Raw genomic sequence first — 15,755 nt, 5'->3', positions numbered from 1 at the left:
GAGGGAGGGAAGAGACAGAGGCAGAGAGGGAGAGAAGGAGGGAGAGAAAGAGAGAGAGAGGGAGAGAGGGAGGGAGGAAAGGAGGGAGGGGAGGAGGGAGGGAAGGAGGGAGGGAGGGAGGGAGGGAGGGAGGGAGGGAGGGAGAGAGAGAGAGAGAGAGAGAGAGAGAGAGAGAGAGAGAGAGAGAGAGAGAGAGAGAGAGAGAGAGAGAGAGAACACCGGCCATAGAGGCAGGCAGGGGGTAGGGACACTGGTGGAGAGATGGGTTTTAGAATCTGTACGACTGAAATCTAATCATGAACAGCTTGGTAAGGGTCTGTATCACAGTGATTCAATAAAAAAAAAGTTAAAAAAAAAAGAATTACTCTGTATGTGTGTGTGTGTGTATGTGTGGTCATACCTGGCATTGCTCAAGGCTTATATTTTTTGTTGTTGTTTTTTCTTTTGGGTCACACCCAGTGATGCTCAGGGGTTACTCCTTGCTCTGCACTCAGAAATTTCTCCTGGCTGTGCTTGGGGGACCATATGACATGCCGGGGATCAAACCCAGGTTGGCCACATGTAAGGCAAACGCCCTCCCACTGTGCTGTCACTCCGGCCTCCTCAAGGCTTCCTCTTAGCTCAGTGCTCAGGAATCAGTCCCGCCAGAGATGAAACCAGGCCAAGCGCATTCAAAGCAAGAGTCTTACCCCCTGTTCCATCTCTCCAGCTCCTATAAACACTTTACATCTTTCTCCAATGCCCTGATGTCGCAGCCTCCTAGTAGGGGCTATTTTCCTTCTTGAAGATAGCTCAGCAGGGCCAGAGAGAGCACGGGGGCAAAGGCATTTCCCTGCACGTAGTCAACTCGAGCTTGGTCCTTGGCTCCTCCTAAGGTCCCCTGAGCACTATCCGGAGTGACCCCTGAGCACAGGGCTAGGAGCAAGCCTTGAGCACCTCTGGATGTGCGCCCACTCCTCCAAAAAGAGTTGGATAGATTGTGCTTCCTAAACCCAGGGGCGCAGACAGCAACTAACAACCAAGACAACAGCCTGCAGAACAACCAAACGAACAGAAGCCCCCGAACCACCTGCACGGAACTTGAGAGTAACAATGTTTCTCCCCCAAAACAGACAGAAGACGCAGGGCAACTGCGTCCAGACCAAAGACAGAAGGACCTGCTGGCTGTCGGCTGGGACAGGTGCGAGGCGGGGCAGTTCGGGGAGCCCCCTGCCGTGTTTCTGTGGGCGCCGCCTCTCACCCGCGGACGGCATGTGCGTTTCACACTTTGTTGCGTGGGACTTTTTCTGCGTCTGCGTTTGGACTGAGGTCTACACCTTGTGTTTATCTGGGAACAGATAAAGAGTGACCAGAGCCAGGTTCGTTTTTTTTTATTAGAGGAACCCCCCAGCACTCTGGGAACCGTGTACCCAGCACAGCCGGCTGGCGACGGGGCGGGGGGGGGGGGGAGAAGACGTAACTGATTCTGAAGAGCGTTGAGCAACTGCCACGCACGCACTGCAAGCACAGAGGAGCTCGGGGGTCCTCCCGATGCGCTGGAACAGAGTCAAGCTACCCGCCACACCCTGCGAAAGCCACCACTCAGGGCGGGAAGGCAGATGCTGGGATGCTGGGGCCACGCTGAAATGAGCAGAAACTCCGGACGTTTCGGAAAACATAAACAGGGGACGCTTGCCCGGCGGGGTGCAGAGCACGGCCCGAGACCAGCCAGTCAGGAAACAGGACGTGGCCCACTTGTCCTTCTCCTGCGACGTGACTGTGCTGCGTCTGCTCTGCTCTCTGAGCGTCATCTTCTGAACGGGGACAGGCCGTATGTGGGGACAGGAAGGGCCCTTTGGCACGCTGCCGGTGGTCCCCATTAATCACATCCTTTTCTTTTTTTGGGTCACACCCAGCAATGCTCAGGGGTCACTCCTGGCTCTGCACTCAGGAATCACTCCTGGCGGTGCTTGGGGGACCATATGGGATGCTGGGAATCGAACCCGGGTCAGCCTTGTGCAAGGCAAATGCCTTACCCACTGTACTATCACTCTAGGCCCTTGTCACATCCTTTCAACACCCCACGCCCCCCCCTCAAAGGCTCGAGGGTCTCAGCTTTTCCGTGTCAGCTGGAAAGAGTGAAAATTCCGACACAAGTGATTTAAGAACATCAACATTTATTTAACATGATAAAAAAGAAATGAGATATGAACATTTGCATTTAAACAATAGTCAGGAGCTCAATACTTACATGTGCTCATTGTATAGTATATACACAATGAACATAATTACATTTGTACACAAACTAAGGACTGGATTTGAAAACCTGCTTATTGCTGTCCACATCTATTCCAAGGAAGTGGAAGTCCAGTACTTCAAGATACCTACATGTGTAACCGTCTGCGGAGAAGTTAAGCGGTAAATGTTTGCGTGGAAGCCGACGGGGGTGGGGAGGGGGGAGCGTTAACTGCTGACGTGGCAATCAGACTGAGAAAGAGTTGGAGCAGAAAGCGAGACATACTTCACCCAGCAATAATAAAATGGCACATTTTTAAATATATATATATATAAATCTTTTTTTTTTTTTTTTACAAAGCAAGTGTGAAACAAAGCATCACAGTAGCTGAAATGGGGAGGGGGGAGGATTAAACAAATAAAAAGAAAGAAAGAAAGAAAGAAAGAAAGAAAGAAAGAAAGAAAGAAAGAAAGAAAGAAAGGAAGAAAGCGAGCTCGGTCGGAAAGAACTAAATCTATGTCCTGAAGAGGAGAAAGGAATCGAAATCCACTTGGACGTGAGAGAGGCCGAGACTGGGAGGCGGCGGGGGGGGGAGGGGAGCTGTGGAGGCAGCCCCGGGTGGGTGGGCCGCCGCGGCAGCGCGAGCTGGTGTGAGTGAGACCTGGACAGCACGGAGTGGACACGGGGGCCATTAAAGCTGTTTTGGAATAAACATTTTCCAGAAGTGATAAAACGATGCTCTGTGGTCGAAAGCATCAGAACTATGAATTTCATAGATTTAAAATATTCTGTACAATATCTTCTCACGTAGCGGGAGGGCCACGGCCTTCGCTCTCCGTGGTTCTGACGGAGGTCAGGAGAGCTGGAAGAGAGACGGGGAGAATGGAGGACACCGGCAGTCGGGGCGGGCCCGCGAGTGACTGCGGGGACACGGCCCACCAGCCGCCCTTACCGACACCAAAAGCAAAAGGGGATTTTTCTCATCAATTTCCTCTCCGCAGATGGAGTTCCTTTTTTTTTTTCCTTTTTGGGTCACACCTGGCGATGCTCAGGGGTTCCTCCTGGCTCTGCACCCAGGAATCACTCCTGGCAGTGCTCAGGGGGCCACACGGGATGCTGTGGACTGACCTGGGTTGGCCACGTGCAAGGTCAATGGCCTAATTGTTGTACTATTTTTTTTTTTTTTTTTTTTTTTGCTTTTTGGGTCACACCCGGCGATGCACAGGGGTCACTCCTAGCTCTGCACTCAGGAATTACCCCTGGCGGTGCTCAGGCGACCATATGGGATGCTGGGAATCGAACCCGGGTTGGCAGCGTGCAAGGCAAGCGCCCTACCCGCTGTGCTATCACTCCAGCCCCTAATTGTTGTACTATTGCTCCGGCCCAGAATAAGAGTTTTTTAAGCAAAAAATAAATAACAAAAAAATAACGAACACAAGTGAACAGTAGTTTGTAGTAAACCCCCCCCCCCAAAAAAAAAACCAACAAAAAAAGAGGACCCTAACCTTAAATTGTTGGTTTTTTTTTTTTTTTTTTTTTTTTTTACTTTTTGGGTCACACCCAGTGATGCTCAGTGTTTACTCCTGGCTCTGCACTCAGGAATTACTCTGCCGGTACTTGGGGACCATATGGGATGCTGTGGATCAAACCCGGGTTGGCCTTGTGCAAGGCAACCACCCTCCCCGCTGTGCTACCGCTCCAGCCACTCCGAGCCTGGGTTTCTCAGACCACGTGACCACGGGAGCAGGTCGGCTGAGCCTGATACTCCGTGCGGACCCTGCGAACAGCCCAGGTGTCTGTCTCGCTTTCTCTCTCTCCCCCAAGCGTCAACAGGGCATTCCAAGGGGCAGTGGCCTGGGCTGGGGAACATCCGGGGTCACCGTCCCCCCTCCCGGCAGAATGCCGGTGGCTCTGGGCACGAAGGCTGGTAAGACAACAAAGGGGCCTGCGAATGCACTGGAATTCTGACCCGAGGTGAGCTGGACCAGCCAGCTGAAGCCAGGGGCCGTGAGCAGCTCTGCGGGGCCACTTCTCCACGGGGTGGACAGAGCCCGTCCCCCCACTGCGGGGCGGCACCCCGGGAACCACAGGAGCGGAAGGTGGATTCTTTTTTTTTTTTTTATTTCTTTTTAGGTCACACCCCGAGATGCACAGGGGTTACTCCTGGCTCTGCACTCAGGAATTACTCCTGGCAGTGCTCAGGGGACCATATGGGGATGCTGGGACTTGAACCTGGGTCGGCCGCGTGCAAGGCAAATGCCCTCCCTGCTGTGCTATCGCTCCGGCCGCCAAGGTGGATTCTTCCCGCGCTCGCTGAGCTCAGCTGCTGCGGCCGAATGACCCGAGTTCCAAGCACGCCCGTGTTCGAGCCCCGGCACCCTAGGTGGCCCCGAGCCCTGAGCACAGCTGGGTGTGGCCCGGGATTCGCACAGCCTGTCTGTTACGACAGGCAGTGAACAGAGGCCGATTCTGGAAAAACAAAAATAAATGAAAAAGAGCTGGAAATGTACACGGGTGGAGGGATGGGTGCGGGAACAATGTAGGACTGAAATCAAACCCATCCTGTAAGGGTCTCTCAGTGATTCAATAAAAAAGTCACTGTCACTGTCATCCCGTTGCCCATCGATTTGTTTGAGCGGGCACCAGTAACGTCTCTCAGTGTGAGACTTATAGTTACTGTTTTTGGCATATGGAATACGCCACGGGTAGCTTGCCAGGCTCTGCCGGGTGGGCTCGATATTCTTGGTAGCTTGCCGGGCTCTCTGAGAGGGGCGGAGGAATCGAACACGGGTCGGCTGCATGAAAGGCAAATACCCTACCGCTGCGCTATCGCTCCAGCCCATAAAAAAGTTAAAAAAAAAAAAAGTTTAAAAAAGAGAAAGCAGGATTGGTAAGTGTGGTGAGGACCTTATTTGTCCTAACGGGGGTGGGAGGGGTGTGAACTGTGAGACGCTCATCAGGGGCGGCATGTGGGGAGCAGGTGGGTGGGCAGCACAGGAGGGGCGGTGTGAGGACCACAGCCAGGCACACCCGCCGCGGGCCGGGGGCCAGCACAGCGGGCAGACCCAAACTCCATCCCCGGGTCCAGACACGGTCCTCTGAACTCCCCGGGAGTGACCCCTGAGCACTGTGCCTGCTCGCGTCCCACGCCCGGGTCCACGCCCGCCTAGACTACGCGAAACCAACGGGAGCCCCGGACTCGGGATGGGAAATGGTTACCATGGCAGCGCTTGCGGGCTGCAGCCCCGGATGAGGCAAGCAGGAAGGAAGAACGCGGTGGAGGGTCCTGCACGGACCCCCGCGAGTCTCCCGTGACCCACCCGGCAGTCAGGGCTCCCCCCTTCCCCCCACACCCCATCCTCCCCTTGTACCCATTGTACGGACGTAGGAGGGCTGGGTGGGGCGCTGGGGGTACGTACCGGGGCCGGCGCTACACACACATGAAGTGGGACCCTTCCGTGAGCTGCGGCTGCGGGGCTGCCGCGGGGGTCGCCGCGGGCTCCGGGGGCGGGGACAGGCTTCTCACTGCAACACAAGACAGACGCGGCTTCAGGGCGCATTCCTGCGGGCTCCGGGCCGGCGCGGCTCGCTTCCGAGTTTGGTCTGGTTTGGTTTTGCTTTTGGGGGGGCGGGGGGCACCCCTGGCAGGGCTCGGGGCTTCCTCCTGCCCCTGCGCTCGGGGATCTCTCCCCGCGGGGCCACGCGGAAGCAAGCGCCCCACCTGCTGGTCCGTCCCTGGGGGCTCGGACCCGCCCAAGTCTGCTGGGCAGGAACAAATCTGGGAGACCTTTCCCCACTTCTCTCTCCTTACTGACTTGACTTTTATTTTCTTTTTGGGTCACACCCGGCGATGCTCAGGGGTTCCTCCTGGCTCTGCACTCAGGAATTACTCCTGGCGGTGCTCGGGGACCCTATGGGATGCTGGGAATCGAACCCGGGTTGGCAGGGTGCAAGGCAAACTATCGCTCCGGCCCTCCTTAGTGGAAAGTTAAGGGAAAGCCCTGAACTCCGCCATCTCCGGAGCCAGGAGGAGCCCTCGAGCACTGCTGGGTGGAGCCCAAACCCCAAACCCAACCCTGAAACAACGAACTAGAAGCAGCTGAGCATGGAACCCCCGCAGCCTGTGGGGCGTGGCTGGGCAGGGGAGACCCCAGCGCGTCCTGCCCCCTGCCCCCGCCCCCGTGCCCCCCACAGCCTCTACCTGCCGTGCTCTGGTTCCCCCGGGAAGCCTCGGCGGGGAGTTCGAAGGGAGACAGTCGTTCCTCTGGCTCGGGGAGACCGGCCTTTGCCACTTCCTCCGGGGGACCTTCCGGCTTGTGATTTGTGATCTGGGTCTGGTCCTGAGGGCTGGGGAAAGCAGACCGATGTTTGAACTCCGGTATCAGGCAACACTTCCCCCTGTGATGTAGCCTCGAGAAGGTTTTGCGCACGGAGACAGCCCCCAGCTCTACCAAGAAGCTTTTTTTCTTTTCTTTTTTTTGCTTTTTGGGTCACACCCAGCGATGCACAGGGGTCACTCCTGGCTCTGCACTCAGGAATCACCCCTGGCGGTGCTCAGGGAACCCTATGGGATGCTGGGAATCAACCCGGGGTGGCCACATTCGAGGCAAATGCCCTACCCGCTGTGCTATCGTTCCAGCCCCTCTAGCAAGAAGTTTTTGCTTACAATGAACCTCGTCTCTCCTCTCCTGTTCTCTTACAGAAACACCAAAAATTAAAAAACCAACCAACCAACAACCCACCAGAGTGAGAGCACAGTGGGCAGGGCATTTGCCTTGACATGGCTGACATGGGTTTGATCCCCAGATCCCATATATGGTCCCCGGAGCACGGGCAGGACTAACTCCTGAGTGCAGAGCCAGGAGGGACCCCCCGAGCATCGCTGGGTGTGGCCCACGCCCTCTCACACTCCAGAGGCCTAAAATGATTCCTAAACAAACATTTCTTTAGACCCAGCCTGTCCAATTTTCATAGCAGAAAAAAAAAAACAAAACACTTAACTCCAATGCTAGCCTATACGTGCTGTGCACTTTGTCCTTCCTCCCGGGGCGGGAGATGGGGGTCTTGAAGGACCCTATGGGGTGCCGGGGACTGAACCCGGGTCGGCAAGTGCGCTCCCCACTGTACTCTCTGGCCCCAGGACTTTTCTTTCTGTGGCCCACTGCAAAATTTGCCCTCGTCCTTTACTGAGGAGAAAAAGCGTCCCGTAACGACCATGAGCCAGCATTCCTCATTTCCGGCACCGGGAGGTTTCTGTTCGTTTCTGGACCACACCGGGAAATGCTCAGGGCTCACTCTCGGAGGAGTCTGGGGAGCCCGATGGGGTGCTGGGGACTGACGCAGGTCAGCGATGTGCAGGACAAGCGTCCTACCAGCTGGTCATTTAAAAATGAAGGATGGATGGGGGCTGGAGCAATAGCACAGCGGGTAGCGCATTTGCCTTGCATGTGGCCGACCCGGGTTGATTCCCAGCATCCCATATGGTCCCCTGAGCACCGCCAGGAGTAATTCCTGAGTACAGAGCCAGGAGTAACCCCTGTGCATCGCCAGGTGTGACCCAAAAAGAAAAAAAAAAAAAAAGAAGAATGGTACCAAGCACTGGTGGTCGAAAAATAAAAGAGGGGCGAGACCAGAGGGTTAGGGCTCAGGGCTCAGGAGTGCCGGGGCCGCCCAGCAGGCGAGGCGCGGGGGCGACGGGCTGGGTGAGTCTGAGAAAGGGACGCCCGGAGGCTCCACACCTGTGTCCCACACCTCGGGACACTCTGCACGGGCACTGATGGCACGCGGGGCCGAGTCCAGCACCCTGGCTCTCAAAGTCACCTTTTCTTTTCTATTACATGACGCTGGGGTTGAAACCCAGAGTCTCAGGGGGCCGGAGTGAGAGGGAGGGCGCGTACCTTGCCTGTGGCTGACCCGGGTTCGATCCCTGGCACCCCACAGCATCCTTTATATACGGGGGCACCTCCTACAGCCCCCCGAGCCCTGCCAGGAGTAATTCCCGAGTGCAGAGCCAGGGTAACCCTTGAGTGCTGCCAGGTGCAGCCCCAAAGCCCAAACCCAAACAAGACAGAAATCCGGCGCCGGGGGCAGGCGGGCCCCGCCCAACCCCCAAGTCTCCCAGCTGAAGCAGAAACAGCTCTGAGGCTCCCTGGCTGGTCCCCCTAATTATTACCTGCACGGCCCGTCCTCCGGCACCTCCTGCATTCTCCCCTGATCCCTCACTTCCTCAGCACTGATTCCATTGGGCTCAGCTTGGCAAAGAGTTTTGCAGAGAACATTTTCTGTTTTCTTAAACTGCAGGAAAAGAAGGGAAAAAAAAATCATTTTTTTAAAGGCAGTCTCACCCCATTTCACAACCTCACATTCCAGAGACCTCAAACGACTCCTAAACAAACATTTCTTTAGACCCAGCCTGCCCAATATTTTCAGAAATATACATTTAGACCAACAGTAAAAATCAGTTCTCTTTAGCACTCGGGCGAAACTGGCAGGGCCTACAGGGCTGAGGCACACTGCTCGGAGCTGTCTGGGGAGCAAGGACACTGACTGGGTCAAGAGAAGCTCGAGTGGGGGCTGGAGCGATAGCACAGCGGGTAGGGCGTTTGCCTTGCACGCGGCCGACCCGGGTTCGATTCCCAGCATCCCATATGGTCCCCTGAGCACTGCCAGGAGTAATTCCTGAGTGCAAAGCCAGGAGTAACCCCTGAGCATCGCTGGGTGTGACCCAAAAAGCAGAAAAAAAAAAAAAAAAAAAGAGAAGCACAAGTGAGTGCGTGTTTGGTGGGGTCGCCTCCTGGTGACACTCAGCTGGGGGCCAAGCCCAGGCACACTTGGCTCAGCCATGTAGGGGTCACTGGGGCTGAGGGGTCGTGCTCAGGGGTCTCCCAGGGGCCTATCTCCAGCTCCCCGCCCCTCCACTAGTTCTATGTATTTATTTTTTGGGACACACCGGGGATGCTCAGGGGTTACTCCCGGTTCTGCATGTAGGAATTACTCCTGGTGGTGCTCAGGGGACCATATGGGATTCTGGGGATAGAAGTTGGGTCAGCCACTGTAGCACTGTTGTCCCGTTGTTCATCGATTTGCTCGAGCAGGCACCAATAACGTCTCTCATGAGACTTGTTACTGTTTTTGGCATATCGAATACACCACAGGGAGCTTGCCAGGCTCTGGCGTGTGGACGGGATACTCTCATAGCTTGCCAAGCTCTCCGAGAGGAATAGAGGAATCAAAGCTGGGTTGGCCACGTGCAAGGCAAACGCCCTACCCACTGTGCTATCGATCCTGTCCACATGCAAGGCAAACGCACTAACACTATACTATCATTCCAGCCCAATCAGTTTTATTACTTTTTTATTTTTTTTGCTTTTTTGTGTTACACCCGGCGATGCTCAGGGGTTACTCCTGGCTCTGCACTCAAGAATTACTCCTCGCGGTGCTCAGGGGACCCTATGGGATTCTGGGAATCGAACCCGGGTCGGCCACATGCAAGGCAAACGCCCTACCCGCTATGCTATCAAACCAGCCCCCCACTCAGTTTTAAACTTTCAGTTAGAGTTTTGTTAGGTTTTGAGCCACATCCGGAGGTGTTCAGGGATTACTCCTGGCTCTGTGCTCAGGGATCACTCCTGGTGAGCTTGGGGGACCACTTGGGGCGCTGGGATTCGAACCCTGGTCGGTTGTGCAAGACAAGCTCCCCATCGCCGTACTGCTCCAGAGCCAGTGAGTGCTTCTCTGAGGGGCGTGTGGGTTGAGAGGGGAAGGCAGAGGAAATCCAACTTAGTTTCTATTTTACCCCTTGCCCTGTCTCCCGAGACCCGGGCCCACGGTCAGGCCCCCCGCCCCTGAAGCATCGCGGTACCTCTTCCTTGAAGTCTGCACTCGCAGGCTCGGCGTCTTTCCGCCGCCCGGCTTCTGGGGCAGGAGTCCCGTGATTCGGCTTCCCCCCGTTTTCCTCAGCGGAGGCCGGTTCTCTCATGCTGTCGTCCCTCCGCCTCATCTGTCCGAGAGACACCCAACTGTCACACGCCGCTCAGAGACATCTCCTTCCCGGAGATCCCCGGAGTCACCGACGCGCACAGAGGCGGGCCCGCACACGCTTCCCCACCTCTTATTTTACATCTTTTGGTTCTCCTGGCCCACCCAGCTGGGATTACTCCTGGCTCTGTGCTCAGAAGCCATACTTGGTAGTGGTTATGGCGGGGGTGGGGGGCTATCAGGCGCAGTTCCAGGGATGGAACTGGGGCCGGGCAGGTGCAAGGCAAGCGCCTTCACCTCTGTTCTCAATCTCAGCTTTTTTTTTTTAAATTTTTTTTTGTTTTGCTTTTTGGGTCACACCCAGTGATGCTCAGGGGTCACTCCTGGCTCTGCACTCAGGAATTACCCCTGGCCGTGCTCAGGGACCATATGGAATGCTGGGAATTGAACCTGGGTTGGTCACGTGCAAGGTAAACGCCCTCCAGCCCCTCTCAGCTTTTATTTTAATTGTTAGTTTTGGGACGCGTAGGAAGTGCAGGCCCGCAGCCGCGGGTCTGCTGACTCTATGAGGAAGGTCTGATCTCGGTGAGCGGGAAAAGGGGGTTTCTACAAAGCCAAAGCTTCTGAGAGGGCAGGCTGGGGGCAGAGAGACAGTACAGCAGGCCGGGCACGGGCCTTGCATCTGGCTGACCTGGGTTCAAGCCTCGGTCTCATGCACAGTTCCCCAAGCACCCCCAGGCGAGATCCCTGCGCAGAGCCAGGAGTCAGACCAGGGCACAGCCAGGCCTGGCCAGAAAAGAACACACACGAGAGGCGGTGCGGGGAGGAGCCGGTGTTGGCACATCCCTGCAAGCGGCCCTGTGGTAGGTCTGCACCCAGGGCTGCTTCTGGCAGATCAACTTAAGAGTCCAGCAACAGAAGACTTCAGTTCCCACTGCAGTGAACACCACACCTCTGCATCGAGGAACTGTGATCCTAAGATTCAGGTCTGAGGTGCCGGGGGTTGGGGGGGCGGGGAAGGATGGAAGGCCGAAGGCCGACTCTACCTGGGCGAGCCGGAAGGGATTCTCCCGCAGGGCGGCGGGGCTCTGGGAGGGGGACGGCTCGCCGGCCCCGAGCACGGGCAGCGCCTTCTTCCTCTCCCGGAGGCAGGCCTGCTGGTGCCTCCGGATTCTCTCCATCTGCTCCTCCACCGTCATCCGAGGGCGGGCGCTTTCGGCCAGACAAAGCTGGTCCACGGCACTTCTTGGTCTTTCCTTCAAACCAGACAGGAAGGAGAATGACTAAACGCAGCAGCACTCTGAGAAGTATGCTGCAACAAGAAATCCTGCGTGGTGCTTTGGCTTGGGGGCCAAGCCCGGGGGTGGGGTGGGGGTGGTGCTCGGGGCTCACTCCTGGCCCCGTGCTTGGGGAGCACTCGTGGGAGGGTGCTGGGGCTGTAAGGCAACTGCCCTCTCCGCTGCACTACAGCTCCAGCACCAGATATTAGTACTTTCAATACCCGTTCTTCAACATCAAAATGGAAAAAAAGAGGGGCTGGAGCAATAGCACAGCAGGGAGGGCGTTTGGCTTGCGCGCGGCCAACCCGGGTTCGATTCCCGGCATCCCATATGGTCCCCTGAGCACCACCAGGGTGATTCCTGAGTGCAGAGCCAGGGGCAACCCCTGTGCATAATCGGGTGTGACCCAAAAAGAAAAAAAAAAGGAAAAAAAGAGTATTGCATTGGGTTCTTAGTTAGCACTTAAAGTTTATTATTGGGTTGAGCAACTTTCATATACTTGAGAATAACACGACTATATTACTTCCCACTAGAGACCTTGAACTTATGGGCAGTACAGATAGCACGGCGGGGAGGGCACTTGCCTTGCTTGTGGCCGGCCTGAATCTGGTTCCTGACACCCCACAGTGTCTGGAGCACACCCAGGAGCGATCTGGAGGAAGCCCTGAGCACTGTCAGGTGAGGCCCCCAAGTCAAAGCAAACAAATAAAGCCCAACCCTAAAAACCTTAAACTGATTTACACACATTCCTCATATTTTTACAGACCTTGTCACTTCATAGACACTTATTTTAACTGTTTTCTGTTGGCCCTCGTATTCCTCATAACGATCTCTCCTGTATAACTAAACTTTTCCTTCAATATTTTGTTATGTAGAAGTCTTGCCTTAGTGCTAGTTATAAAACAAAATACTATAAATTCATTGATATCTTTGATCAGCAATACAATTTTCAGTCCCTTTTTTTTTTAAGTATTATGACTAAATTTTTTTTTTTTTTGCTTTTTGGGTCACACCCTGCGATGCACAGGGGTTACTCCTGGTTTTGCACTCAGGACTTACTCCTGGAGATGCTCAGGGGACCATATGGGATGCTGGGAATTGAACCCAGGTCGGCTGCATGCAAGGCAAACACCCTACTCGCTGTGCTATTGCTCTAGCCCCTTAAATTTTTTTTTTTTTTTTTTGGCTTTTTGGGTCACACCTGGCAATGCACAGGGGTTACTCCTGGCTCTGCACTCAGGAATCACCCCTGGTGGTGCTTGGGGGACCATATGGGATGCTGGGAATCAAACCCGGGTCAGCTGCGTGCAAGGCAAATGCCCTACCTGTTGTGCTATCGCTCCAGCCCCCCCTTAAATTTGTTTTTTAAGCCACATCTGGCAGTGTTCGGGACTTACTCCTAGCTCTGTGCTCAGGATGCCTCTTGGTGGGCTTGGGAGGCCCATATCGGACGTGGGTGAGCCACACGCAAAGCGAGTGCCTGGCCCGCTGTCATCTCTCTCTAACTCGACTTCCTGATTTAAGAAAATACCTTTCTCACCTGTTACACACGCTCAGCTGTACAAACAGCAGTCTTACACAGAACCATGACCACTAACATTCATACAACCTTCTTGCGATTTTATTCTTATTTTATAGGCCTTCAATTTTATAATTTTTCTCTATTAATTTCTCACACTTTTTATTATTATTTTGCTTTTTGGGTCACAGCTGGCAATGCACAGGGGTTACTCGTGGTTCTGCACTCAGGAATCACCCCTGGTGGTGCTCAGGGGACCATATGGGATGCTGGGAGTCGAACCCGGGTCGGCCGCGTGCAAGGCAAACGCCCTACCCGCTGTGCTATCACTCCAGCCCCATAATTTCTCACACTTTAAAATGTACAGACCGATGGGGCCAGAGACACAGTACAGCAGGTAGGGTGTTTGCCTTACATGAGACCAACCCGGGCTCAATCTCTGGCCTCCTATACGGTCCCGAGTACCACCAGGAGTAAGCATTGAGTGTGGAATTAGGAGTGATCCCTGAGCATCTCCGCCATGACCCCAAAAGCCAATTTTTTTTTTTTAAAAAAAGAATGTACAGACTGAGAAATGAGATGCTGTGCGAAGAAGGGTGCCAGGGAAGCTGGGGGAGTCCCCCCGCCAGGAGAGGGGCAAAGGGCGCTGGTGTGGGGGTGTCGGGAAGTATGGCAGGCAGACTCCCGGGCCAGCCCCCAGGAGACACAGGGTCCCACCTGCAGGGGCAAAGGCCCCGGGGCCCGGGCACACACGCATCTGTCACTCGCCAAAGGAGGTTCTCCAGGGCATCAGGGATGTGACACAGGGCTGCTCTGGGGACAGAATCCACACGGGGGACCCAGACCCCATGTCGAGGCTGCTCACAGGGCAACGACTCTTAGAGACTCAGCGAGTCCGTCCTGAGGGGCAGCTTCCCTGAAGCAATAATTATGGACCTGGGAGGCGGCTCGGGACTGGAGCGCCTGCAGGCTGGGGCAGCTCTCGGCCCTGCTGGGGTCTCTTCCCCTCCAGGCCCCCCAAAAAGACGAAACAAGATTACTGAAAGTTGGGGCTGGAGCAATAGCACAGCGGGTAGGGAGTTTGCCTTGCACGCGGCCAACCCGGGTTCGATTCCCAGCATCCCATATGGTCCCCTGAGCACTGTCAGGAGTAACTCCTGAGTGCAGAGCCAGGAGGTAACCCCTGTGCATCGCCGGGTAAGACCCAAAAAGCAAAAAAAAAAAAAAATTACTGAAAGTTTTTCTTAAATCACGAGGGGGAGTTTTCTTTTCTGATGAGCCGCGCCCAGGAACGCCGCGCAACAGGTGGGGCCCCGCCGGGCGCCACATACCGTCCGTGAGTCCGGCATCTTCTTCGTTTTCCGCAAGGTCACGTAGGAGGCTATCGTGGAGGACTCGGGGGTGGGCGACTTGGTTCTCGGAGGGACAACTCCGACCGGAAAGTGAGAACCTGGAAAGGCAAACAGGCCCTGCTCACACTCACGCTCCGCTCCACGCCCGTTTCTGCAGCTGAGAAGCGGCGGCGAGAAGCCCCTTCTCTGGAAGGAGCCGGGGGGGCAGTGTCTACTTAGTGACTGGCTGATCCCGTCGGTTCCGCCAAGGAGCTGGCGGTGAAGGGGCTCAGGATGCCGACAGGCTCGTGGCCGGTGAGAACCAGAAACCCGGACCTACCAGGCCGGCCCAGAGTGGATCCCTGGCACCCCGAGCGGTCCCCTGAGCACGCCCTGAGCACCGCTGGGTGTGGCCCCCAGACAGAAGAAGAGCAATGCAGGTGCAGGGCCGGACGGACGCACTACACCGGGAAGGATGACAGGCAGCAACACCTGACGCACCTACCCCCCCACCGGGCCCTCAGCGGGAAGGAGGCCTTGGCTGAGGGTCGCCCCCAGGCCATGCTCTACTGGAGCCCGAGAACGCCCCCTCTGACACCCTCATGGGACCCTACGGGGCGTCTGCCAGCAAGGCAAGTGTCCCAACCCACTGTCCGATCTCTCGAGCCTCCCTAAATCTAAGTTCCTATTTTCTTTTTCCTTTTTTTTTTTTTTTTGCTTTTTGGGTCACACCCGGCGACGCATAGGGGTCACTCCTGGCTCTGCACTCAGGAATTACTCCTGGCGGTGCTCAGGGGACCCTATGGGATGCTGGGAATCGAACCTGGGTCGGTCACGTGCAAGGCAAACGCCCTCCCCGCTGTGCTATCGCCCCCAAAAGTTCCTATTTTCAATGTTTTAAACCGTCTGTCTACGAATGTTTAAAATGCCAACCCGTTGGGGACAGAGCGCGGTGGGGGGGACAGTGGGGAGGGCGCTTGCCTCACACATGGCTGGTCAAGGCCTGACCTCTGGCACCGTGGCTGGTCCCCTGAGCTCCCCCAAGTGATCCCCGGGTGCAGAGCCAGGAGTAAGCCCTGAGACGGCCTGCTGTGGCCCCCAAGGCAAACACAAAACCAAGGAAGCTGGCCTGCGACAAATGGCTCTGGCTGAAATCCTGTCTGTGAAGGGCGATGTGGGGAGAGCCACTCGGGTATTTACTGTTTTAGGGTCCCACTGTGTGGTGCTTCGGGGAACACACAGGGCCCGGGGCTGTAGCTCCTATCTTCCCAGCACCAACAATGATTTTTTTTTTAAATTTTTTCCTTTTTTTTGAACAAAAGAAAAATACACACAGATCAGTTTTATGTATAAATATATGTATTATAGATAATGTATATTTTATAATAGATATAAGATCAATCTTATTTATAAATATTGAAACAAAATTGGAA

General features: G+C 55.3%; 1 protein-coding gene across 8 annotated transcripts in view; it reads right to left on the bottom strand.

The window, feature by feature from the left end:
• Positions 1-2,145: 2,145 nt before the first annotated feature.
• PLEKHA5 (pleckstrin homology domain containing A5) overlaps positions 2,146-15,755 on the bottom strand; it is a 205,309-nt gene continuing 191,699 nt past the window's right edge. For all 8 annotated transcript variants that reach the window (XM_055118299.1, XM_055118301.1, XM_055118303.1 and 5 more), the window contains 7 exons: positions 14,323-14,441; positions 11,239-11,448; positions 10,077-10,214; positions 8,388-8,509; positions 6,417-6,562; positions 5,635-5,740; positions 2,146-3,077 (listed from right to left, as the gene is read on the bottom strand). In XM_055118299.1, the coding sequence (XP_054974274.1) occupies positions 5,646-5,740; positions 6,417-6,562; positions 8,388-8,509; positions 10,077-10,214; positions 11,239-11,448; positions 14,323-14,441 (830 nt within the window). In that variant the 3' untranslated portion in view covers positions 2,146-3,077; positions 5,635-5,645. The remainder of the gene's footprint in view (positions 3,078-5,634; positions 5,741-6,416; positions 6,563-8,387; positions 8,510-10,076; positions 10,215-11,238; positions 11,449-14,322; positions 14,442-15,755) is intronic.

This window comes from Sorex araneus, chromosome 10 (assembly GCF_027595985.1).
Source record: "Sorex araneus isolate mSorAra2 chromosome 10, mSorAra2.pri, whole genome shotgun sequence".
In the NCBI taxonomy this organism is placed as follows: Eukaryota; Metazoa; Chordata; class Mammalia; order Eulipotyphla; family Soricidae; genus Sorex; species Sorex araneus.
The sequence above is the reverse complement of the archived record's forward strand: the minus strand, read 5'-3'. Positions and strand labels throughout refer to the sequence as shown.